The 27,061-nt window shown below is 37.2% G+C and overlaps 1 protein-coding gene across 18 annotated transcripts in view; it reads left to right on the forward strand.

Annotated features, from left to right (window-relative positions):
* The window catches only part of LOC124110337 (neuron navigator 2-like), a 605,924-nt gene that overhangs the window by 495,518 nt on the left and 83,345 nt on the right, over nucleotides 1–27,061 (forward strand). For 12 of the 18 annotated variants that reach the window (XM_048384120.1, XM_048384123.1, XM_048384126.1 and 9 more), the window contains 3 exons: nucleotides 22,623–24,364; nucleotides 25,442–25,501; nucleotides 26,813–26,865. In XM_048384120.1, the coding sequence (XP_048240077.1) occupies nucleotides 22,623–24,364; nucleotides 25,442–25,501; nucleotides 26,813–26,865 (1,855 nt within the window). The remainder of the gene's footprint in view (nucleotides 1–22,622; nucleotides 24,365–25,441; nucleotides 25,502–26,812; nucleotides 26,866–27,061) is intronic. The other 6 variants (XM_048384129.1, XM_048384132.1, XM_048384137.1 and 3 more) reach the window with 6 other exon arrangements.

Consider the following 27,061-nt stretch of genomic DNA (forward strand, 5'->3'; position numbering starts at 1 on the left):
AGCATTCTGACAGCCAAAGGTCATCGGTACACATCGGTTACAACAGTCGTAAGTTACAGTCGTAAGTCTATATCACACTATAGAGTTATGACAGTCGTAAGTTTATGTTACGTTACACTATAGAGATCTGATAGTCGTAAGTCAATCTTACACTATAGAGTTATGACAGTCATAAGTTTATGTTACGTTACACTAGAGAGATCCAATAGTCGTAAGTCAATGTTACACCATAGAGATCCAATAGTCGTAAGTCAGTGTTACACTATAGAGTTATGACAGTCGTAAGTCTATGTGACACTATAGAGATCCGACAGTCGTAAGTCAATGTTACACTATAGAGATCCGATAGTCGTAAGTCAATGTTACACTATAGAGTTATGACAGTCGTAAGTCAGTGTTACACTATAGAGTTATGACAGTCGTAAGTCTATGTTACACTATTGAGTTATGACAGTCGTAAGTCAATGTTACACCATAGAGTTATGACAGTTGTAAGTCAATGTTACACTATAGAGTTATGACAGTCATAAGTCAATGTTACACTATAGAGTTATGACAGTCGTAAGTCTATGTGACACTATAGAGTTATGACAGTCGTAAGTCTATGTGACACTATAGAGATCCGACAGTCGTAAGTTTATGTTACACTATGGAGGGCCCCAGGGCTGTTAATTTTAATCCTAAGGTCCTGAAATGAAAACATTTTGGTACAGTCATTCTTACTTCAGTAAGAACATTCCAAATTAATGCCCACAGAAATGGGATTCTATGTTAAAAGAATTCTTTACCATGTTAACACATTCTGATACATGCTGCAGATGAAAAAGTGAAAATAAACAACTTTGGTTTCTAGCTATCTCCTTGCCACCATCTTAAACCTAACCTGACAATTTAAAAATGGATACAGGAAAAATGTATCAACCCTATCAGAATCAGTTTCAGCAGGGCAATGAGCATTGTTTCCCTTTGTGTCCTTGACCTTATGTCAAGTTGAAAGTACTAATATCATGAAACAAATGCAAAATATTTGGTTTTACTGGGTCCGGAAGCTATGATAAACAGCTGTAAGTTGTGTATATCTATAAATGTCGATGTGCCATTCTATGAGATCCCATGTACTACGGAATATTTATCACAAAATGTAAACATTCTTTTATATACAGACTGTTACCTATATACAGTAGATTACTGATCAGTCTCAGCATTGAAGCGTCTGAGGGAGTGTATCTAGTTCTTCATTAGGGCTTCTATAAACCCAGCATTAGTCTGGACTTGTACAAGCAGACACATATGTACATGCACATTGCTATATAAGTGCAATAATATTGAACGTTAAACCCCATTTCACCTCTCCCACCTCATGAGTGCTTTTTCAACCTTGCTTTCATTCAATATAGGAAAGATTCTTTATAAGCAAAAGCTGTCATATGATTGCCATTAAATATATATCAAGATGGTATTCAAGTGGAAATTATGTCCATAATAAAACTGTTATGATCAATAATCCATAACCTTATACTCGACATTGCGTAATTCACCTTCAATATTTAATAACCATACAAATTCATTTTCACAATCTTTCAAATGTCAAAAGTCAAACTGATAAAATAACAAGAATTTATGAAATCTCTTTCGGCAGACAAGCATGCCGAACATGACAATGGGACAGAGGAACATGTCTATTTTAGAATGAGGAGGCACTTAGTGTCTCCTCCTCATCGCAAACAATACCGAACCATCTCGAGACGGGCTTGTTCTCCAGTGTCTCATCAGCTAATGGAGGATATATGCAAGAACATGAGCATTACATTTGGTCCAGTAGGCCTAGGTCACTTACCCGTGTAAGTTGCAGCTTCTGATTAGAAGTATAATAGACGGGAGCCGGTGAAGTGAAGGGCCATGTGAAATTGACAATGAGGAAGTGTAATCAATTTCATACTGGTTCTCGTTTATTTCATTTTGGGGGGGACTGGTACATTAGTTTGATATGCTGGAATGCATACAGTTGTGAGGCTGAAAGCAGTTAATTGGTGAACTTTGTGTTGTATTTCGTCAGCTGGAACAAGGGAGGGAATTAGTTACATTAGCTGTTGCTCATCCAGGGGGATGGGTGATGCAGGGACCGACTTCATAAAACTGTCCGCTTTCTGCTTAGTTTTGTAAATTATTGAAGAGAATTGTTATGGCAGAAATCAATACCTGTATGACTTTAAATAAGGTGAGTTAAGACACATGTATTGATTTTTATTTTTATGGAAAATAATAAAAAAATATTTTAAAAGTTTTAACAAATGTTGCATTTGCAACATGTGAACCAAGATAGCCACTTTTTCCAATCTAGTGATTTGTACTTTAATTTACAGATTTACAGTCCTTAAATACAAGTTCAAACCATTTTCTCTTGACCTTGTCTTCACTTCACTCTGTCCTTATTTCTCGTGCATCATTGCATCCTTATAGCTCCATATCTATGTCTTGTCTCTACCTCCAATATGTCCTGGTAACCTCACTTCATCCCATTCTTGGGGGCACGGGTGGCCCAGTCGTCTAAGGCGCCGTGATTCGCTGTGCAGAGTTGTGACCCTTGGGCATGCCAGAAACCTATGATTATGGGTTCGAATCCCGGTTCGCCCCGATTATGTTTCTAGGTTTGTCATCACCATACCCGTGCTCGTGGGTTTCACCGAAGTGGTAAACGTCTAAGACCTGCATCATTTCGGGCTTTCCTCCCACATTAAGCTGACACGCCGCGATATAACTGGAATACTGTTAAAAGCGGCGTTAAACCAAACTCACTCACTCACTCACTCACTCACTCACTCACTCACTCACTCATCCCATTGTCTGTGTTGTACCATTAAGTCATGAAACTATCTCTCCAACCCATGTGTCCACTGACCTCTTTTAGCCAATGAGGCTGTGATGTTGAAAATGCAATTTGATTGTCACAAAAATATGTCAGGGACAGACAGATACAATATATAAAGCCATGTGTGGCATGACCCTCCACACTTTGTATAGGGTGGCCTAGTGGTGAAAGCACTGCTTGCCAAGCGAAAGACTCAGGTTTGATTCCCGACTTGGTACAGGGTGTAAAAACAAGTGACATAACCCTTTCCACATTCATCAGAAATCTCTGCTAAAACCACACTTGATTGTACGATTCTGACTTTATTATGATCATGTGTTTACGAATCACTATCAAATAGCCCCCAAAGCCCATTATCGGTGTTCCCCACTGTGATATTGATTGAAAATTGCTGAAGCAGCATAAAACTAGTGATTAAGCGAGTATCGTTTTATGCCGCTTTTAGAAATGTTCCAGCAATATCACAGTGGGGGACACCAGAAATGGGTTTCACACATTGTACCTATGTAGGGAACAAACGCAAGCCTTTGGTGTGATGAGAAAATGCACTGGGCTGCTCCACCACCCCCAAAACAATCTCAGTATTCCATAGTGTTCTTTTTGGGTTTCCCCTGCTATGAGATGGCTGGAATATTGCTAAATATATAACATCAATGCAAGAGAATAAAGGGCAAAAGAGCCGTGAAAAGTATATGAATGGACCGCTGTAAATCAGCGATACACCAGGTGTTCGCATTGTAAAAGCAAACAAACCCATTCACTATTATATACCATCATACTAAGAATGGCATGAATTGAAGAACTGAGACCAAAGTGTCAAGTATCTCAAGCACCGTACATTCTTTGCCATCCTGATGCTACCTATTGATCAGCTGATCCGAAATGTACAACCTAATCAATATCAAGTGAACCCTTGCTTTACCGCGAAACATATTACACCCGAGTTAATTTCCCAGTTGCGATCACTTATTGATGGATGAAATTGATAAGGCATGGTTATGTATTTGTAGCCTGAACCTGAGAGGCATTTCAGGCCTAAATAAATATATGTGTTGTGTATAACATCCTTGGAGCAGTGTAACCTGCTGGATGATTGACAGCTGAATGATATGACTCATAGCTGTAGCAGCAGGACGTGGGCAACTTCATTTCAGCATCCATGTATATTTCATGCTTCCTGTAGGTTTCTGAAATCTGCATACGACCTGTGATACTTGATTAGCAGGTCCATTGTGCATTTTGACAGGTGATGCTGTAACTTGAAATGTGTGTGAAATTATAAAAATAACATATTCCATTTTGTTTATCTGTGTATATGATCACAAATTATTGTTCACAATTCTAAATTTTCCTGAAGCTTTTGTCTTTGAAAGACTATATTTTGAATTTGAAAATAATCTTATCAAATATTGGGTTGTGTGTGTTTATTTAGTCTTTGTTTCTTTTAATAGCAGAAGACTCGAATCACAAAAAAAGGCTTTGAGGTTCATGTTATTGATTTAAAGAGCAATGATCAACACTTGAATGCAAACCAAACAATGATAGCCGTGTTTTTTTCTGATAAGCATTATACTGTTATAAACCAGGAAAGGATAAAATATGAATGTTCTTAAGATCTTTTAACCTTTATAGGCCTCTTTTCTCTGAATTTTTTTTCTCTGAATGAAATAGTCTTTCTTCGAAATGTTTCATAGAAGAATGTGTGAGTGAGGTTTTATGCCGCTTTAGCAATATTCCAGCATTATCACAGCAGGGACACCACAAATGGTCTCACACGTACCCATGTCGGGAATCGAACCAGGGTCTTCGGCGTGACGAGCAAACGCTTTAACCACTAGGCTACCCGACCACCCCTGTTTGATAGAAGAAATATGGTATAATCAACATGATTATTTTCGTACTCAACCTTCAAGGTGTTCTTCATAGCTTCTTGTTTTCTGATCCTCCTGACAGAAGTGTACTTAAATATGCTGCAGGCATGTCTAAATATATATACTGGTAGGGCATTTTGTTTTCATAAAACAACATGGATGACATTTACTCTTGCTGGTGATAAGCAAATGTTCTTCCAAAATTACCCAGATGGTCATGGAACTGTGAAGGGAGTGGATGTAGTTCCTGGGGTATGTAAGGAGATTCTATGCTGGATCTGAAATTCATTTGATATGACTTCAACTTTCACTTATTGGTTGATATTGTCTTTGTTTATTACTTTGCTATGAATTATGTATTGAAGCCATTTTTTGCTTGAGTAAAATCAGGATTGCACAGGTTCAAAGTGTCATGATTCATATCTGGGTTGCAGTTCGTCAACATCTCTCAGACTACAGGACTGGTTACGTGAAAATTTTGCTGCTCCTCAAAATTTGCCAGTCCCAATTTTCCTCGTATCAAAAGTGAAGATATATTTGTTTTTGTTACAGTTATGATTATATCTCCATACCCAACAGTAGTTGTCTTAACTGTGAAAAACAACAAATATTCACACTCATTCACACTGATGTTGTCATTGGCAACTCTGATATGCATCAACTCAGGGATCATGTGGGTAGCCTAGTGGTTAAAGCATTTGCTCATCATGTCCTAGGTTTGATTCACAGGTACATTGTGTGCTACCTATTCTTTTTGGCACCTGATATTGTTGGAATATTTCTTAAAGCAGAACCAACCATTTCAAACACTATTATATAGGGAATTTTCACTACAAGACCTTTATCTTTGTCTAGCCTTACTCCAAGGCTGTACAGAATGATAAGTCCATGGATGTATAGTAATTCTATTCCTTATTGGCAAGTCTAGAAGAACAGACAGTATATAAGTCTAAAGACACCATTCTTTTATAGCGACAACCTATTCTTATTATCAATAAAATCCAGGAATATGATTTTAACTAATAATTTCCTTAAATACTTTTGCAAGTCTAATTTTTGTCATAGAAATATTTTTGTTATAATAACATTTTCTTCTGATAGAAGATTCAGTATCAAAGAAAGACGATGAGTTTTTTTTATGGACCCTCGTCAACTCAGTACTTCAGATCTACACGTGTTTACTGTCAATATACCTGACCCTCTGAACTCTGGGGTGTGAAATAGACCGATTATTGCCCCTAATTTTAGTGGTAATGGCTGCTATTGATGCCTCTAAGACCAGAGTCACTTACATGTGAAATGTAGTGAGGAACCGGACACGGAACCTGTGATCCATGCAGTCAACTAATTGATGCTTTTAGTAAGACCAATGAGTGTGATAATGACAGTAGTTCAATGCCATTTGAGAATTTAGAGCCAGTTGAGTGCTATTTCAAGATGACTTTGGTTATAGTTCTACAGTGGTGATAACATGTGTTTCGTTTTGTCATCTTTGCATGGTGATGTATTCACATAGTGTTAGTAGTTTTGTGTTTTACACCATGTTTAGCAATATTCTAGCAATATGGTTGGGGTACACCTTGCATTACCCTTTGGGAATTGAACCAGGGTATTAAGGTTGAAGAAGGGGGCATGGGTGGCCCAGTCGTCTAATGCGCCGCGATTCGCTGTGCAGAGTTGCGTCCCTTGGCACGCCAGAAACCGATGATTGCGGGTTCGAATCCCGGTTCGCCGTGATTATGTTTCTAGGTTTGTCAGCACCATACCTGTGCTCATGGGTTTCACTGAAGTGGTAAACGTCTGAGACCTGCATCACTTCGGGCTTTCCTCTCACATTAAGCTGATACGCCGCAATATGACTGGAATACTGTTAAAAGCGGCATTAAACCCAACTCACTAACTCACTCACTCACTTAAGGTTGAAGAGCAACCTTAACCACAGGGCTTAACTCTCACTCCCACTATGTCAAGTTGTAAATACTATTTTGTAAATGTTTGAAATAAAAGCGAAATTTTTTTTTCCATATCATAAGAAGACTTAATTGTATCATTTGAGTAATATAAAGAACTCTTTTGAAATACTCTAAGCTTAAAGAATCTGTGTAATTTAAAAAATGATTAATTTAGTTATAAAATCAACCTTTATCACATTTAAAGTTCATGTTAAAAATCTTTAAAGTGTTATGTGTCAACAATGTCTATGAGATGATAATATGAACAGAGAAAGAAACCATCAACCATAATTTTGAATATAACATTATTTACTTCATTTATCTTGTGTTAAGCAAGCCATGTGATACATATATAAAACTTAACCTTCCATAAAGGGTCCTAAAGACTGAAAAACACAATTGTTTTGCCTATAAGCTATACAACATGTAAATACACGTCAAATATGCCTTCATTGCTGCTGTTTAGGGCATTTGGCTTTTTCTGGTGGAGAAACCATTCCTGAAAACAATAGCACATGGTGGCGTTGGACATATCATGTCAGTGGCGCTCAGCCTGTGGTATGTCTCATCTGGATATGACAGGTGGATGAGATCGGCAGATTTCACTGATAGAACTGGATATTTGGAGAAAAATGTTGAAAATACTTCAGAAGGTATTGTGAGATTGTGTTGACTGTTGGTTTGTCACAAAGGCTGTTGCAATAATCTGGAAGATTTTGAGGCACTGTCATGTTTTCGATCCATGAAATATTGCAGTACAGGAAATTGTTTATGTTTCTATACAATTGTGTTTCTCCATAATTTGCAATGTTAAAGCGAGGAGGTGATTTCATATTGTTTACTTATTTAGATTAATTGTTGTCAGTATGATGTTAATGATGTGAAATGTTTTATGAAATGACTTTCTGAGACCTACTTTCATTCCAGGGTATAGAAAACCAGGGTCTATGGCACAACCATTATCTGTAAAGGTTTGCACAGCCCTGAAAATGCCATGATAAAATGCCTTGAAAAGTCCTTCAATTTGATAAACTGCCTTGAAAAGAACATAAAAATATCTCCCATGCATTGAAAAGGCCTTGAATTAGTAGTACAATGTTGTGATATTATCAATTTTCTAATATTTACAAATCATATGTCATATCTTATCATCCTGCTGTTTTATTTAAACAACAATGTACACTGTAGGACATCAAAGCAAAATAACAAGTGTTGTGTTGTGATGTTATGGGCAGCCATTTCATGTTGAAATGAAACCTTGTCTATTTTACAACTGCTGAAACAGACAAGCATCCTCCACGAGTCCCCTGACATAGTTTTTATGTCACAACAAAGTCTGTTGCAATATCATGTTGGATGGTATATCTGGATTCACTTGTCATGTTTTCGATCTATGAAGCGCTGCAGTAATGAGATTATGTCTGTTCCCTCGTGGTTTGGTTTGTTCTCAGAACATGGAAATAATCAGATACTGCCGACAGACAACTAGTTGGATGAATATGTAGAGATTTCAAGTGCTTTTATATTGATTGGGTAATTAAGTTATAGGGATTTGAGGAGATGTCATCTGATGTGAATTACAACAGACAGGCTTGTTTATTAGTTTCAGTGACCAGGTTACACAAGTATAACAAACCGCTGCTTTCAGTCATGTATATATCAGCATTATCATCACAATTTAACCACACACAGTTCAATTCTTCCCATCCCAAGGGCATTATAAGTTTCAAGATTACAGGTAAAAGTGACTTTATATTTTTTAAATATATAATATACATTTCATTTTGTGACATTTAGAAGTTGGTGTGATGAACAAGACAAGTTGGCAATAATTTAATTGTTTGAAAAAGGTGTTAGAATCTACACCGAAATGTCTCCTCAGTTGTAATAAAGAAGTTGTTTATCCATTAATGTCGTTGTTTTTCATGGTCGTATATATTTTAAGACTCATGCAAAATTTCACCAGTATGGTTTTGACTTTTGTCAACTTTGGATATCCTATCACTTTCTGCTAATTTAATACACGGTGATAACTGGAATTGTCTTTGAAACAGATCCCGCTGAGATCTATCTGAGTTCCAAGATTTATGAAAATCTGGAAGGACTACCTGTTTCATCCCAAGTCTTGTTTTTTTTATGTAATCCTCTTGTCTGACATAACCCATGGTGTTTACCCATGGACCTATTTACAGTAACCACCACCCATTTACTGGCTCCACCACTTGACCCATTTACTGTATTCACCATCTGACTCATTTACTGTATGCACCACTTGACCCATTTACTGTATTCAACACTTGATCCATTTAGTGGCTCCACCACTTGACCCATTTACTGGCTCCACCACTTGACCCGTTTACTGTATTCACCACTTGACCCATTTACTGTATTCACCACTTGACCCATTTACTGTATTCACCACTTGATCCATTTACTGGCTCCACCACTTGACCCATTTACTGGCTCCACCACTTGACCCATTTACTGTATTCACCAGTTGACCCATTTCTACCATTTGACCAATTTGCTAGATCCACCATTTGACCCATTTACTGGATCATAACCTTTCCCATTTACTGTATCAGCATAACCCATTTACTGGCTCCACCACTTTGACCCATTTATTATATCAACCTCCTGACCCATTTACTGGATCAATCACATGACCCGCTTTTTTTATCTACAACTTGACCATTTATTGAATTACCTCAAAGATCTACAAAAGCGATATAGCACATTATGAGTTTCCATTTCATTTGGTGTAGAACTTCTAAAACCATCCTAGTGGCATTTTCTTACCTAATATTCTAATCTATTTCTCAGATGGCTTTCTGCACATCCCCTGAATTACATAAATATACAATGACGTGCAAAAACAATCATAGATCTTGGAGCATCTTCTAACAATGTGAAGCTCGTCCAGAATGAACACACCTAAAATAAATTTACCACCAAATTTGTGGGGCCCAAAAGAATTAGGCAAACATCTCTGTGTGGTTTGCAGCTGCTGATTTCAATCTAAACCTTGTACATCAGACTAAGGATGGGTTTAACAGAGCTGGGGTTCAGCTATCGGCTCATCGGGAGATGTGGATGTTTTCTTACCAGGTTTAATGCTGACTTGTGGTAGTGACTGCTTTTTTCTCTGTGTGTGATTAGGTGCTACAGTGTCATGAGTGTTCCTACAGGTTGACGACTTAAGTTTTTGTTGGTACCGGTAAAAGTTAAAAGATCTTACATAAACACATGTTGGCTGCTGATGTACACTGTGAAGCTGAATTTGTCCTGAAACTATCAAAATGCATTAATCATAATTAATATCTTTTACATATTACAAGTTTATGTATCAATGAAGTATATCATTTAAAGTAGATGCAATATTAATGCTGCATAAGCCTAGAAATCTGTGGCATGGACTTTTTTTGGTGTTGATAAGTCAAAAATGTAGAAAGGATTTTTGTTTTCCTACTCAGCATGATGAGATAGCTTTGACCTGGAAAAGGCCGTAATGGCAAGCATCTTCAGTGAGTAACATTTTCTAGTCTGGCAAAACCTTTGGAAACTTAAATGAACTTGCATGGCCATTCTTTTCTGATGTTAAAAAATTGTTCGCGTATAAATGATTTAGTCATTGCACAGCATTATAGGACTTGTCTGACATAAGAGGGATCGTAATGGCATTAACAGGGAGTACCATGCAGGTGGTACTTATAGCCTTTCATCTGTTTTCATGATTGGTGGGAGTGAAGATATATATGCCAAAATGCATGGCGCCATACTGACCAAAGACCCTACTTGATGAAATCACTTTGGAGGAAGCCCTGTTGTTAGTATCTTACTAATAATGGTGTTCCATTTTCACACCTTTGTGCACTAAATTATCAGAAAATCGCCGCAAATTTGAAATTTATATTGCAACAAATCAAGTTTTTGAAGTCATTTATTTCTTCAAACCTTTTACACCACTGTGATTAATCTCATGGCAAATGTGTACATATATTTAACCCAACAACGTCGAGATGTCAACGTCCAATGCACCTTTTGCTACTGTTAATCATGATACATAGTAGTTCTAAAAGCAATCCCCTGATAGCTATGAATGATGGGTAATCTATGTGTCTACCATAAATTGGTCTAACTACCAGAAAGCAGTCTAATGTTGCAAACATTCACGGATGCAATATAGGACAAGATGAGTGCCAAGGTGGTTGCTATCTGGAATAGATCTGCTAGTTGTCAAGATGTCAAAGGAGCGTGTAGTAAATCCCATTGAAGCCAGTTGTCTCTGAACCAGTTGCTGCTGATGTAGAGATAAGGGAAATACATCATTGTAGATTTCATGTTGATATCGGATCTGGGTTAAATTGGCTGTTGTTGATTCAGACATATAGAGTGAGTGAGTATGGTTTTACGCCGTTTTTAGCAATATTCCAGCAATATCATGGCGGGGGACACCAGAAATGGGCTTCACACATTGTACCCATGTCGGGAATCCACCCCCGGGTCTTCGGCTTGACGAGGGAACGCTTTAACCACTAGGCTACCCAACTGCCCCTCAGACATATAGACCATCTTGGGGTAGGGTTATGGGTGAGAGAAAGCGCGAGCTTATGGGTATTGTGTAGAATATCTACTCTCGTGAAGTAGATTTTTCTCAGATTTTCAGATTTCCACCAATTTTGAGGCCGAATGTAGCAAGTTCCTTTATTGCCTGAATCTGATGAAAAACATTTTCCCGAGGCAATTAAGGGTGTTAACTGACTATAACAGACCAGTTTCCACCCTAGCTGAACTACATTGGAATTTTGTGGCTCGATCGTAACCAGTGGCTATAACAATTAGTGTCCCTTCTATGTCCTTCCTAATGACCAATCAGATTCCACCTCTAATATCACTTGCATTTGCTTCAAACAAAATGGCGGCGCCCAGTCAAGATGAGCTGATTGATAATCAAAATTTATATTGCAATTAAACAGGTCTTACCTCGCAAAGCGCATCAAATCATAACAGCACCATGATTAAAAACATGAAAACATTTGGAAAATAGCTGTCGACGCCAAGTTGGTGGTACACATGTTTTGCAAATCCCTCAGTCGACCAAAATCTGCATGTTGAAATCCATATTGTTTATTAATCGGATGTCTCATTCCTTGCAGTTTTTGATTGGACTATGCATAGACTCGTTAGTCCAGCCAAAATGTAACACTGGAATTTCAGCCAAGTTCAGCAATTTCAGCAAGGGTGGAAACTGTACTTTTATAGTCCCTTGCCTTGGCAAGATGGCCGAAAAATTATCTTGTCTCTCTTTTTGCTGATCATATGGCTAAGGTAATTTTATAATAGATTTAAAGAATGTATTTATTAATATTAAATTAATAATTTAAATATTTATATTGTTTTTGGAAAATAACAGTTCTACGGTGATTGCAACAGACACAGTAGTTTGATTTTCCTGTGGAAAAGGTTGAAAAGATCATTGCTGAACTTCGGCATGACAAAAATGTGCATTTTACCATTGGTTAAGACAATTTGAAGACCAGGGATAGACCAGAGCCACTTGTGTTGGTTGTGAAAGAAGTAGTAGAGAACGTTTTTTTGTAAGATGTTTTAGTGGGAGGAATTCTAATGCCCCATGAGGCTAAGTTTATTAGATTAAAGGGAGATAATCTGCTAGGTTACCAATTCTGTATGAATAATAAGCCCTTAGCCCTCCTTTGGGTTTCATTCATCAATGGAATTGTTTTTGATAAAAAGAACTTGACCTAGTTAATCTTGTATATGGATATTGATTTTCTTCCATGGTTTTTCTGTGTGGAAAAAAACCCTTTTAGTCCATGTTGTCACTTTCTGGAAAACGCCAACCTAACAAATTCTTTTGAAGTATGCATGTTTCATTAATATGAATTGACTATCACAGTGGTTTTGTGGTAGTTATGTAAAAAAGATTAATTTCCTCCCCAAAAACACATTTTGATGCAATTAAATTCAATTTGATGTAACAACACTGGAATAAAACCAGAGGATCAAAGGAGGAAGAAAGATGCAAAATTTTAACACCAGCCAACAAAGAAACAAAACACATGAGGTTTCAGAAGAACTAAAATTCACAAAATCTAATTAAATCCACAGAACATTATCAGAATTTTGGGAGTCTCTAAAAAATGTGTCAATTTCAATCCATTAATTCTCGTCAATATCCATCTGAAATGTGTGACATCAATATTGCAACATGTGTCAACATGGACACTACAGGTCAAAGATGCCAATTAATAGGTGTAAGTTTGTCAATATCAATGAGGGATGTAAGCCTTTCTGGAGGCTATTGATGAGAACAGAACAAGCCCATACAAGCATGGCAACCTGCTGAGATTTCACAAAGACCGGGAAAGGAAATATTGAAGATATGTCGTTATTGACCCAACAGTGATACATTGCCATTGTCCTACTGATCTATACAAAGGTCATGGCAAGGTGCTAGCCCATAAGCAGTGATATTGAGTGTGAAATAATCATCCAGTTCCAGGATTTAACAGTTGAAACCAATACCTAGTGAATTCTATCTCATGCATAATTAATGTGTATGTTTGTATATTTCAAAGGTTAATGAAATGTACGTGGATCCATTTCAAAGGTTAACGAAATGTACGTGGATCCATTTCAAAGGTTGATGAAATGTACGTGGATCCATTTCAAAGGTTGGCTGTATGTACTTCATCTTATATTGTGGTAGAAAGGAAATATGATTCTTCAAAATTTGTTGAAAAAAATAACAATCTTAAAGTATAGGAATATTAGAAATAAAGTCAGTTTACGTTCAATCAAGAGTGTTATTTGATAAGAGTTTATTTCCCATTGACACAAAAATATAGAATTTGTGAAAAAATATCCATATATCTATGTAATCCTGGAAATACGCTGACACATGTATACGACAATATACATGTATAAATGTAGGCCACAATGAGTCGCTCTGCTGTCGTAATGTTATAGATTATTGCAGTGATATTCACGTTTCTTTGTAATGTATATTCTTTTGACAATCTTCACCAGGGACACATTCTACACTTTATTGTGGTATTGTAGTTATTTGATTGAGAGGCATTTCCTATGCACGTGTGATGGTGAGTAAGAATGGGTCAGAGTCCTGCATATAAACTTTGGTCATTTACATGAAACTGTATGTGCTGGACACTCCATTTCAGAATAGTGCGGTAGGGTAGTCTAGTGGTTAAAACCTTCGCTCATCACGCCAAAGACCTAGGTTCGATTTCCCCACATCATGGGGGACAATGTGTGAAGCCCATTTTTTTGTGTCCCCTGCTGTGAAATTGCTGGAATATTGCTAAAAGCAGCGCAAAACACCACTCACTCACTCATTTCAGAATATGTATTGTTTGTTGTAGCTATACAATTCAGTCATAATTCTATGTACTTTTAACACATTGAATTCTTGTTCATAAAAATTGCAAAACATTATAGCATAATTTGAAAATGGGTAGTATGTTTTGAAAATTGATTACTTTGTGTACAAAACTTTACTGAAATTTAAACATAGTGTTTCGACAAAATCTTAATCAATTTTTCTTTTTTCTGTCGGTTCCAAGTACTTATCAGTTTATTCTGATTTGGGGCTGTATTGTTCATGTAGTCCTGCCCTGGTGAAGGATTTTTTAAGTCTGGAGTGTGATTAAGATTTTTTCACTTTGAATATGTCCTTACACTGACAAGATTGATGACAGATATGACATTGACATGTACGTTGAAATCGACAAGCAGCGGATGTTCTAACTCTGATGTGTGTTCAACAAGTTGTCCGCAATCCAACACACCCTGTTCCGATCTACTCAGCGCCACATTACAAGCTAATGGCTTTCAGAAAGGATTCTTTGATTTCTTACCAATGCTCTGACGATTGGTTCAGAGCGTGAGACGAGAGGTGATTGTCTATCGATTTGGACATGTGAAAGCATGGTGCTTTTTCCTGGTCCAATTGACAAATGAATTGCCATGCAGCCCTACACAGATTTCAAACCAATCAGCTTGAAGTAATAGATGTTTCTCTCTCAATAGACCATGAAAGGCAGCCCTTTGGACCAAAATTCAACGAAAATGGAGAAAATGTGTTGTCCAGGCAAAATTTCTGGAGATTTTTTCAGCATGAATCGATGGCTAATGGTCAATTGATTTTCATGAGGGGCTTGACATGTGCTTTCTTGCATGTGAAATGCTCGTTTTGGTATGCCTCTAACCCTTATCACCAACTGGGCTTGCGATTATTACAATGCTATCATTTCAACCCCCTGCTTATGAAGACTGGAAAAACAAATAGTCTTGATTCAAATTCCACAAATCTGCATTCCCGTGACTTTCATTTTATGGCGTCTGTTTCGTTGTATTTTTTCTTTCGGTCCCATTTTTCTAATCCAACAAGCTGATCGATTGATGACTTCTGAACAAGCGTGTCACAAACGTCCGTGTTTAGTGATTCTAAGAGAGTGCTTTGCTGTGAACTTGTGCAAATTTGTGGAAATTTAACCAATCATCTGTTATCAGATATCCAAATTGACCAGTCCTTTTGATTTCGTGAAGGCTTTTCAACTTCCTTAAACCATTCTCGGTGATTTGAAATCATCAATCATCAATCGTGAAAAAATTCTCATTCTAAAACTTGTCCTAGTTCTTTAAATTGACCAGCTGCTGCAAAGATATTTAGCTCACCTGTCATGATGGGAGTAAATGAGTGAGTGAGTGGGTATGGTTCTACGCTGCTTTTAGCAATATTCCAGCAATATTACGGCGGGGACACCAGAAATGGGCTTCACACATTGTACCCATGTCGGATGTGAGTAAGAGCCAGGTTTAAACACACCAAGTAAAGTTTAAAAGTTCACTCATTCATATGAACATTCTTTTAAAGTGTGATTATTATTATTACAATGATTTGTTGTTGATATGAGCTCTTAGAACCTAGCAACCAAAAAGAATACTTAATATTATAATATTGATACTAACAAAATTAACTTTCTGAAGTGGCTTATCTATGAACAAGTGAGCTTCGGGGCCACTGTTTCTATTTGAAAATAAGTACTCAGTCAAATGAATTTCTTATCTCTGTAGGGGGCACGTGTGGCCCAGTTGTCTAAGGCGTCACAATTTGCTTTGCAAAGTTGCTTCCCTTGGGCATAGCAGACACCTACGATTGTGGTTACCAATTCGGGTTCACTCCGATTATGTTTCTAGGTTTGTCAGCACCATACCTGGCTCGTGGGTTTCACCAAAGTGGTAAACGTCTGAGACCCGCATCACTTCGGGCTTTCCTCCCACATTAAGCTGACACACTGTGATATAACTGGAATATTGTGCAAAGCGGTGTTAAACCCAACTCACTCACTCACTCACTCATAGCCCTGTATAGCTTTGACTAGTACTCACCTCTACTAGATTGTGAATTGTGAAAGGTTCATATTGATTTGGGGATAGTATTTATGATGTATTGGGCTAAGAAAATATTTAGTGTCTGTCTGCGCCGTCTGATAGAGCCAAAGCATTAATGATATGGCCTTAGAAAACTGTTATAATATTGCAATGATTCTCAGGATTCAACCATCAAATTTTTCAGATTTCAGTGTGTAAAGAGACTGAGAGTTGTGGACAGTTTTGGCTTGTGCTTACTTCAATATTTATGCATTTAGCTGACAGGAAATAGGAATAACTTTTTTATATTTCTTTTCGAGTTGTTTTATGTAAGCTCCTCTACCAAGAAGAGAATCATTATTGACACTTTTATGAGTAACTTACGAGAAGTAAAAATAAGTGTTTGTCATTTATTGGTTCAATTTGTGATGGTGTGTATACAGCCTTATTAATTATTAATGTTAAGGTTTCCATGTGAGGATTCAAGGACAAAAGGTCACCGGTGGAGTTAATGGCTGAAGGGGAGATACCGTAAATGTTGTAATTAATGCGTTTCTAAATAAATCCGAATGTTGACCTCTAGCCAAAAATGTGAAATAGATTTGTCATTAGAACTGACTGAAATGGTGATACTAGTATGTGGATATAGTGTGGGCTCTGCATCATGTGTCAGTGTGCTCATGCTATCAACCACTAGGTTCTTTTGCAGAATTGAGTATTTAAATTTTGTTGTGATATGATTATAATTGCCAAAAGGTTAAACAACATTTGCTGTCTGATGTCAAATGGAGACGAGTGGTCACATGAGTATAGATAATTATTTCATTGTGCAATCATACCATCCTGGCATGCTCATGATATCAACCACTAGTCTAGGGCATGTGCACTTTTAGACTGCTGTGATATATCATACCTATATTTTACTTGTCACTGTCAATTATAATCATAGTTTCCAAACCTTGTTTCCAGACAACTGCTGTTGGTTCAGCATCAATATATATTTACAGGACAATACTTTGTACGAATAATTCATTAAAACAGATATTTGTTAAAGGACAATTTCACTGGGAAGGTACCATCTGGGTTTTGTGTGGCATTAACCCTCTTTTAGTAATTCAGTGGAGAACCACTTATTTGTGTCTGAAGGTTTGCATTTTGCTAGTAAATTAGGCCATTTTCAACACTCTAGTTGAGACACACTGAGAAAGACCAAATCTTAAAACTGGAAAGATCTACGTAAAGGTTATAACATTAACGGAGTTGATTATATGTAAGTGCCAGCTTTACCTTAAGTGGCAGATGAGTGACGGTATAGCTGAATAATTAAATATTGCAGTCACGTGCATGGAGGCAAATCGGCACAGGATTTATTTCCAATCAATCTCAACATACACCCGACAATTCGGAGCCAATGTCAAGTTTAACAATTTTGATATAACATTGTTATAAAGTAACTGTATTTTATCAGGTTGATTCTTGACATTTAGGGATTTTGCTGTTCCAGTTTCAAATCTCCAAGTGAAAGGATCAATTCTGACCTCATTTTCAATGCAATGTATAAAATATGTAGGATAATTTTATGAGCTATATTTTTGACTTGCTTGTACATATGATAAGCCTTCGGTGACTACATATTGACCCTAGAATCCTCTAAGACGAGAAAACAGAACAGTTCGAAAAATCAATGATTCGCTGTTATGACTCACCGCTTGTATGGCTCGTTCTAAATATATATCGTTAATATAGTATGATGTCATTGTTTGGGATGCGGAAGCTGCTAGGAGGATGTGTTGACAATCTCGCATTGATTTGCCTACCTTATGCATTAAGGAACTCATTGAAACTGATAACTTATTCTGCCCGATATCAGTATATTGGAAATAATCTGTGATCTCGGCACAGTCTTGTCTAACTCAGTACTGTGTGATCAATTCTGAGGCCCTGTTGTATTTTGGTGTGTGTATATTTCATGATAATATAAGTATTTAAAGGTTTGGTAATTTAGGATATTTCCTTGGAGGTTTATTGCAATGATTTGATTTGATCTGATCTGATAATGTTTTTTATTCTGATTTTTGAAATGTGAAAAAATGGTTTTTGAGCTGAACAGACTATTACATTAATAAACTCATTTTTTTGGTTGGGTTTTGGAGAAATTTGCAAATTTCTCTTTTCTTGTTTGTATAATGATAGGTTTTCTGCAATATTTGAACTCTGTTTTCCAAATTGGTCAATTTATTTGCTTTTGAGTTCAAGATTTGATTTCAGTATGTATAGTTTGTGCATTAAGTGTTGATGAATTATGCTACAGCTCATTTGATTGTACATTTCAAGAAGAATGACATGAATCTTTAAAAGATTTAAATGCATAATAGAGGAAGGAGGTTTAGAGTTTGACGTGATTGCACTGTCTGCCCGGGACCTGGCAGAGCTGAGCAGTTCTCCAGAGAATTGACTATTCCAGTTGAATAAAACAGTCAAGCCTGAGAGGACTTTACGTCCTCCGTTTAGATACTTTTTCAGTGAAATTCTAATGCGAGATTTAGTGAGGTCATGACAAGGTTGTTTCCTCCATGTAGTTTGCAGAATGTACGTCTGCTTACTGTTATGTTATATATGGCTTGATGCTAATGTCACTTATCTTGGTTGGTTTGTTGTTTTACGCCGCACTCAGTAATATTCCAGCTATATGTGGGCGGTCTGTAAATATTCGAGTCTGGACCAGACAATCCAGTGATTGGGATCGATGACATGCATCAACCAAGTCAGCGAGGCTGACCACCCGATCCCGTTAGTCGCCTCTTACGGCAAGCACAGGCAAGCACAGTCACCTCTTACGGCAAGCATGGGTTGCTGGAGACCTATTCTTTCCCGGAATCTTCACGGGTGTCACTTATCTACATCCTCATGATCATCATTGTCCTGATCACCCTCATCATCACAATCATCATCATTAAAATTATCATCATCGTCATCATTGTTGTCGTCGTCATCATCATCATCATCATCATCATCATCATCATCATCATCATCACTAAGATGATTTCTTCTGGAAACAGATTCCTCCACTGTCTAGTGGATAGAGTGTCTGCCTGTAGAGCAGAAGGTCGACGGCTCGATCCCAGGTCGCCTCATACCAAAAGTTGTTAGAATTAAAATATGGTACTTGTTGTTACCCTGCTTGGCGCTTGGCATTAAGGGGATAAGATATGGACTGGTCAACTCTGAGTCAGTATAATGTGTCAGAGTGTGTGGAATCCATATTCAAACTGCGACACAGTGTCTCAGTAGGCTTAAACTATAAAATGCCCAGTACAAGTAACCACTCACATATAGCCTGCTCATCTCTATATAAGTGAAATAATGTTAAACTCTATTTCCCATCACCTCTTTCGGAATCAAATCTATCTACCTCTTCACTTCTTCAGTCTAAAGACCTTTCAAGAACTTGATATTATCTATAAACCTAAAACCAAGGGGCAAGCATGACGTCAAGCAAGCTGACATAGACAGCTCTCGCTTATCTTCACTGTGATAGTAAACACATACAATCTTAGGGTGTGTGAGGTCACCAAGCACTGTCTATATCAAGTCCTCATGTCAATAGCCTCTACTTGACGTTGTCAGTTTCAAATTTATACCACTTGTCAATTTCAGGCATTAGGTAAATCATATAGTTTAAGAAGTAATATTTTCAGATTTTGAAAGAAAATTGTTTGGTAGGTTAGATGTTTTGAGTGTGAAATATTTATACTGCTAAATACAAGACAAATTATGTACGTGAGGAAATGCACAATGATTGTAGAGGTAGATTGATAAAGACAATAGGTGCTTGTTTTGAAATCAGTGCCGATATATAGGAAAGTGAAGTTACTGATGGCGATGTATGATGCCTGCAGGTTGGTAGTTGTTTCAGTGAATATGTCTTCAGCAAATCTGTAATATCTTTGCATGAGAATTGACACAGTAATTTGAAAAATGTTGTTATGCCATATTGCTATTTTGTTATTTCTTTTTCATGATCCAATTTATAGGTCATTCTGTTATCCATCTTGCCACATTGACTTACGTATATATAAAAAAAATGTGTGCGTATCAAGAAAATATCTAGTTTATCTGTTATATTAGGATAATTTATATCTTATTTGAAAAATTAATATATTATGAATAGGTAAAACTCCATGACTATAATAAGGATGAACTTGCTTTTAGCTTACGTTTGTCAAGTGTAATAAAGCATTTCCTAATGGTAAAGGGGTTTGTATAAACAAATAAACAAAAGTAAAAATGAAAGGGAAACAGCATACAGAGATACTGAGGTGGTGGTGGTGATGGTGGTGGTGGTGGTGGTGGTAGTGGTGGTGGTGGTGGTGGTGGTGGTGATGATGATGATGATGATGATGATGATGATGATGATTCCATTTTTGTTTGTTGTTTAACACCACGTCAGCAACAATCCAGCTATATGGGGCCAGTCTGTTAATAATGGAGCATGAGCATCAATACGATGGATGATGTTTGTGATGTAGATATGTTGTATAAAAGTATAACAACACTATAAGTAACTCATTTTGTCATATATCTTTAACAAAATTAAACAACTCCTCAAAACAAAATACAAAATCGGAAAATGCATTTCTCTACTTCCAAAACCTCTAGCCATGCTTGAGCAGTTGTGTTGAAGTAAGTTCCATTATCAGTATTTATTCTTGATCATTCATGAAAACTGAGTTCAGCCATGCTTGTCCATTTCATTGTATCACATTTCAATAGCGGTGACACTCACTTGTGTCCAGTGTGCAGATATTATTGATTGACACATTCATAAAACTGGAGTGTAATTATCAACACCTGTTGCACATTTATGTGTTGTTCTCAGAGGTTGAACTGTTTACTTAGTATAAGTGAGTGAGTGAGTGAGTTTTGTTTTACACCGCTTTTAGCAATATTCCAGCAATATCATGGCGGGGGACACCAGAAATGGGCTTCACACATTGTACCCATGTCGTGAATCGAACCCGGGTCTTCGGCGTGACAGCGAACGCTTTAACCACTAGGCTGGCTACTCAACCCCTTACTTAGTATAAACAATATTGATATCATGTGTATATTGCAAACACACATATTGTACACACACGTTTAGTGTACAATCATTTGAATGCATTTCATCTACACTGGATAACATGCAGTTAACAATATGGTTCTGAATATTTTTTGTGTACTTTTTTTTCTGCTATCTATAATGTTTATGTCATGAGAAGAAATTTATGTTTGATATCGGAAAGTTTGGCACAGAGTTTATCGGTTTCTTAGATACGTAGTGATTTTGTGGCATTTTGCCAAGTAGACCATATATTTTTTAAGCTTGAAGTTGTAACCTTTATAAATATTAACGTTAGAAGAGGCGTGATAGATGATATATCATATAGAGCAATCTTCTTTGAAAAACATTAATTTCATCAACCAATTGAATATGAATATGGTTTGTTTATTCAGAATTTTAATGATGGTTGCAAACTCTTTCATATCCCAAATTTGTCTTAACTTGTTAAATTATTCAATGGTGGCTTTTACCATGATTGATGGTGCCCCACAACAAACTTTTGGAATAATAATGATAAATTCTGAAGAACTGGGCATCCATGACTGGTGTGGTGTGCTTACAGGACTTACAAAGAACTTTTTTGTCTCTTAAAACTGGAAGTTGATTGTCATATTCTGTTGTGAAACATTTATTGATTTTCAACTTGTAAAACTTAAAACCCTAAAATCCCTGATATCTGATGGATTACAGTATGCCCTACCATAACTGATTTTGTTTATGACCAGGCATTTTGGAATAATGATTTCCAAAACAATGGAATCGGAAGTATGATGTTATATTGATTTGAAAAGGAAATTATGGATTTCAGTGATGGTAACTTGGTAAACAGAGGGACAATTTAATACTGGGAAATTTCCATGTTGTTTTTTAATCTATATGGAGCACAGCAACCTGGGTATTTTGTACCAACATGCATTTAAAGTTACATTTACATCTACGTTTACATTTACAGTATTGAAATATTTTCTTCAATACAGGTGAATCTCTTTGATCTGAACAGCTAAGATCCAATGAAAATCATTCAGGTTTAGGATAGGACTAGGTCTAATATTGAGTTATATTATAAAGAATATAATTGCCTAAGCACAAATGTTCAGATGAACAAGGTTGTGCTATAACTGTCGATTTTGATTTGTTATAATATTTTTTTTACGTAAAGGTATCCAGTTTAATACCATGTTCTGTATTTCCATTATAATTAACATGATAATGTTTTCCTCACAACTATCTGAATATATTTATGTATTACAATTGACATTACAATGTTTTCCTCACAACTATCTGAATGTCTTTATGTATTACAACTAACATAACAATGTTTTCCTCACAACTATCTGAATGTCTTTATGTATTACAATTGACATAACAATGTTTTCCTCACAACTATCTAAATCTTTATTTATATGTTTCAGCTTTGATGACAGCAGCTCGATCAGCAGTGGTGACATCAGCGACACCATTGCAGAGATCAGCACTGACGAGAACCTGACAGGTTCTTCACAAGGGGCACTGTCGGACACAAACCCCTACAGCAGCTTGAAGAGAACCCCTAAGGATCTCACCCGTGGCTTCTCAAATGGAGGGGGAACGTCACAAGTGCAAGGCAAGAGGGTTCCGAATTTGGGAACAAGTGCTTTTATGGGAAGTGATTATAACAGTGATTCCGGGCATATAGGCTGGAGGAAATACTCTCTGCCCCAGAACAGCAAACTCTTGAGTAGCGACCCCAGTGATTACGCATACCCCTACAGCAATGGGTATGATCACAGCCAGTGGCGCCGAACAGACTCATCGTCCGGGTATGGTTCGTTGAGGAAATTATCCAACGCCAGCCAGCCTGAATTTGGTTACCGAGGGGAACATGTATCGTACGCTGAAAGTGAAAAGGGGACCTGTTCAACGAGTCCTTCAACTAAACGTGACTGTGAAACTAACACGGATAATTCGCACTTGCTAGAAACAAGCATGAAACGAATGCAGAATGCAAGGGGAGCTAACTGTGGCTCAGGGGGCAGTAGCAGTAGCTTTGGTTACCGCAGACCGCTAAGTAACGCTAGTAACTCCTCTATCGGTAGTAACAAGAGCTCGAGTTCTAAAGGCTCAGCAACTGTAGGTAGTCGACTGGCTAAGCATGGTGTGGATGCAAACCCCATGTCAAAATCAGCCAATGAAATGCCGGCAAGTAATATTCCCCGGCCCGGAAGTGCGTCTGCTAGAACGAACATGAAAGACAGTGACTTGGGCCCCGAAGGTTACTGTAGCAACACCCTCGAGAGGGAGAGGAAAAAGAAAAATGGTATAAGTGCAAGTAAATCGACAAGTTCGGCCCAAACCGAACGAGACTTCCAATCGAATACGCTTGGACGACGACGGTTGTTCGGCAGCAAAAACAGCCTGAGTAAGACACCTCAAGGTGAAAATGGCAGTCTCTGCAATAGCACAATCATATCTAACCCTCATGCTACATACAGCAGTAAATCAGAGTCTTCTTCTCCGTCTCATGGTGGCAAAAATACAAGCCATTACGTTAACCTTCAGCAGCTTCAAGCCGCAGCCGCTCAGCAGAACGCGCTGCAGGCAAACCCCAACTATATAGCCTTGGAATACTCTAGCCCTCGCAACTCCGGTTCTAACGGTACTTGGTTAAAATCTGCAAATGGTCACTTAATGCACGTTTCTGACACGGAAGAATCTCTGTCTTCTGCCGCTTCCAGTATTCAAGCACAAATTCAGCAAGCACGTGCTTTAAGCGGTGCAAGTGCACGTATTCTCGCACACCAACGTGACTCTGTGCATGGGGGTGGAGTCGGTGGCGGGGGAGGGGGTGGGGGTGGCCTCCGCCGCTCCAACAGCATCAAGTCCACCCAGTCTGACTGTGTATATTCCAGTAGCACCAAACACTCTGCTTGCGACGATCTTCCTCGCACCAACTCTTTCTCTCAACTGCCGAGTCCGAGCTCGCAACAACCATCTTCGCCCACTCCTAGTTCTGCCTCCCAATCCTCTCGCTTTACATATCCCATGATGTACTCCCCCAACATGCTTAGTTCCAACAACGCACAGCACAACATGGTGCGATCAAGTACCCAGTCCAGTCTTCCGTACTCGGGGCTTGCTTTGTCCAAATTGAGCAAACAAGACGAGGAGGGAAGTCGTAAGTGTGCTTTCTGTAGTTCTTTAGCAAGCTTTAGTTTAGTGTGTAGGCCTGCGCTCAGGTTTGCTTTGCTTTTGTCATCCTTTACGGTGTACATACGAGGGGCGTTCAATAAGTTTTGCAACTTCAATATAAGACCAAGTCGCATAATATCTTTATCACTTTTATTTTTCAATATAATCTTCATTCACTTCAATACACTTATTCCATTTTTCCTTCAAGCTTTTAATACCTCTTTTATAGAAATCCGCAGATTGTGGCAGCTTTATGTCCTCATCATCCTGGAAGCGTCTTCCACGTAGGGCAGATTTCATTTGCCGGAACAGGAAATAGTCACTGGGGCTAGGTCTGGGCTGTATAGATAAACCACCCACCCTACAGCCCAGATTTAACCCCCAGTGACTATTTCCTGTTCCGGCAAATGAAATCTGCCCTACGTGAAGACGCTTCTAAGATGACGAGGACATAAAGGCTGCCACAGAGGCGTGGTTATTTCTATAAAAGTGGTATTAAAAGCTTGAAGGACAAATGGAGTAGGTGTATTGAGGTGAATGAAGATTTTATTGAAAAATAAAAGGGCAAAAGATATTCTGCGACTTGGTCTTATATTGAAGTTGCAAAACTTATTGAACGCCCCTCGTATGTTATAGATGAACTGCACAACGGCCACAAATAATACTTTTGATTATTAAATTTATTCAAGAGTATTTCAATTCATAATGGGTATTGTTAAATTCATGTTTGTATTTAGTTCTTGAATATTATTAAAATTTCTTTGTATTTGTAAACTATTGATGAAGAAATTGAACATCGCAATTGAGTATTTGCAAAAATTAAAATAATGTTAGAAATATAAAGGTCATGTATCCAGAAATCACTTTATGTAATTTTCTTCCTGATATGATGATGGTAAAATTATTCAATGAAGTAAACAAAGTTTGACATTTTCCTTCTATTGTAAACGATTAAGTCTGTTATTTTTCAGTATTATTTGTGGCAAATTAGGTGTAGAATTATTATGTTAATCAGATGTAAAGTGTAAACTTTCATTTACGCAAATATATATTTTATTATCAGGTCTGTCAAAATCTTCAACTTTGGATTATGCATATCTGAGTGATTATGCATATTCAAGCGGTAAGTGGTCAAAGGGAGGTAACTCCTCTTGAGATCTCTTCAAGAGTCTTTCAAGCTGTTTGTTGTCAGTTCTCATTACATCAACACATCTGCAACTTCCTGTTTTTGAGTAGTTGGGATATACAACATTGTGTTTAGACCTTCTTCAGATAAAAAAAAGGATTTTTTTATTATGATTACATTTTTATAAAAGATAGTTTGAACTTTCATACCAACTAAGGGACAGATAGTTTTCTAAGATGAAAAAATGAAGGAAAATAAAATTAATCTCTCGCCACCTGTCAATCAAACATGATTGACGACCAATCAGAAAGTCTGAAGTGATACAGAATCCGCCATTTTGTCCAACAACTTTAAGCCTTTTTGACTTTTATCAAAGTGATAAAACGCATCCATGTTGATGACTAATTCAGACCTATGTTGGGGTTCACTCCGCTCTGGGTACAGTTAAATATACTTCAAACAGAACACTTTTTAAAAAAGGTTTTGAAAAAGTAGACTTTGTTTACTAAGGGGAAATATACATCACTACATCATGAGTTTTTGTTTTGTGATCTGTGAACAATTCTAATGTCTGAATACCATTCCTCAGACAAATCATTCCAGAATCGGATCCAAAACAGTTTTGTGTTCATGAAGACAAAAACTCTGTGTTTTGTACATACAAGTTATGATTTGGTTGAATGGTATTCAAATATGACACTTTTTATTTGAATTAAACAGCACAAAGAGAGCACAAATAAACAATTTTTATTTCATTTTTATATTTACTTATAAATGTTGTTGTTAATTCAATCATAATCATTCATCTGTTAAACAATTTGTTACAAAACCTTGTTTGTTTTCTCATCTTATTTGACTTAAAACTTTTTAATAAAATTTTGTAAATATTGAAGCATGCTGTCTATTTGATTTCGGTTAAACAAACATATTTGTGCCCTCTTTCTTTGTTATTTGTTACCTTGCATATATTTCCCCCCTAATTCAAAATTTTATTTCCAGCCACAATTGTTTGTTTGCTTATGCAGTTAATATTTTACACCCCTTTCATTCTTACCATCAATATTGTATCAGCTGCTAGTTAGACATGCACATATGAATCAAATATATAATTTTTAGCAGACTAGTTGCTCATTCATTGAACACTTATGAAATATTTTTTCAATTAATTCCTTTCAATTCAAATTGATTTATGTGTTCATCAATACATACAATTTTATTATTTATTTTGCAATAAAGATTATAACGGTTTTCATTATTCAGCAGTATTTAGTAAAACATTTCCACCAATTGGAATCTTCATCTTTTCAGTCCATGGCTCCAATTTGTCTCTTGTGTCTACATCGTCATCAGTGTATTCATCGGTAAGAATTGCTTCATTTCAAAATTAGAAGATTTTTTTATAGATTTTATTTAATTATCCTCTATATATGATGAGGATGTTTATTAATATTGACCCCATGGGACAAGGTTCTTCATTTGTTGACATGGGTGACTCAGCAGGCTCACTGGGCAGAGTTGCTTCCCTTGGATATGCCAGGATTCTGATCCTTGGTATGC

The sequence above is a fragment of the Haliotis rufescens genome, unplaced genomic scaffold (genome assembly GCF_023055435.1).
Source record: "Haliotis rufescens isolate VD_foot unplaced genomic scaffold, xgHalRufe1.0.p SCAF_5, whole genome shotgun sequence".
Taxonomy (NCBI): Eukaryota; Metazoa; Mollusca; class Gastropoda; order Lepetellida; family Haliotidae; genus Haliotis; species Haliotis rufescens.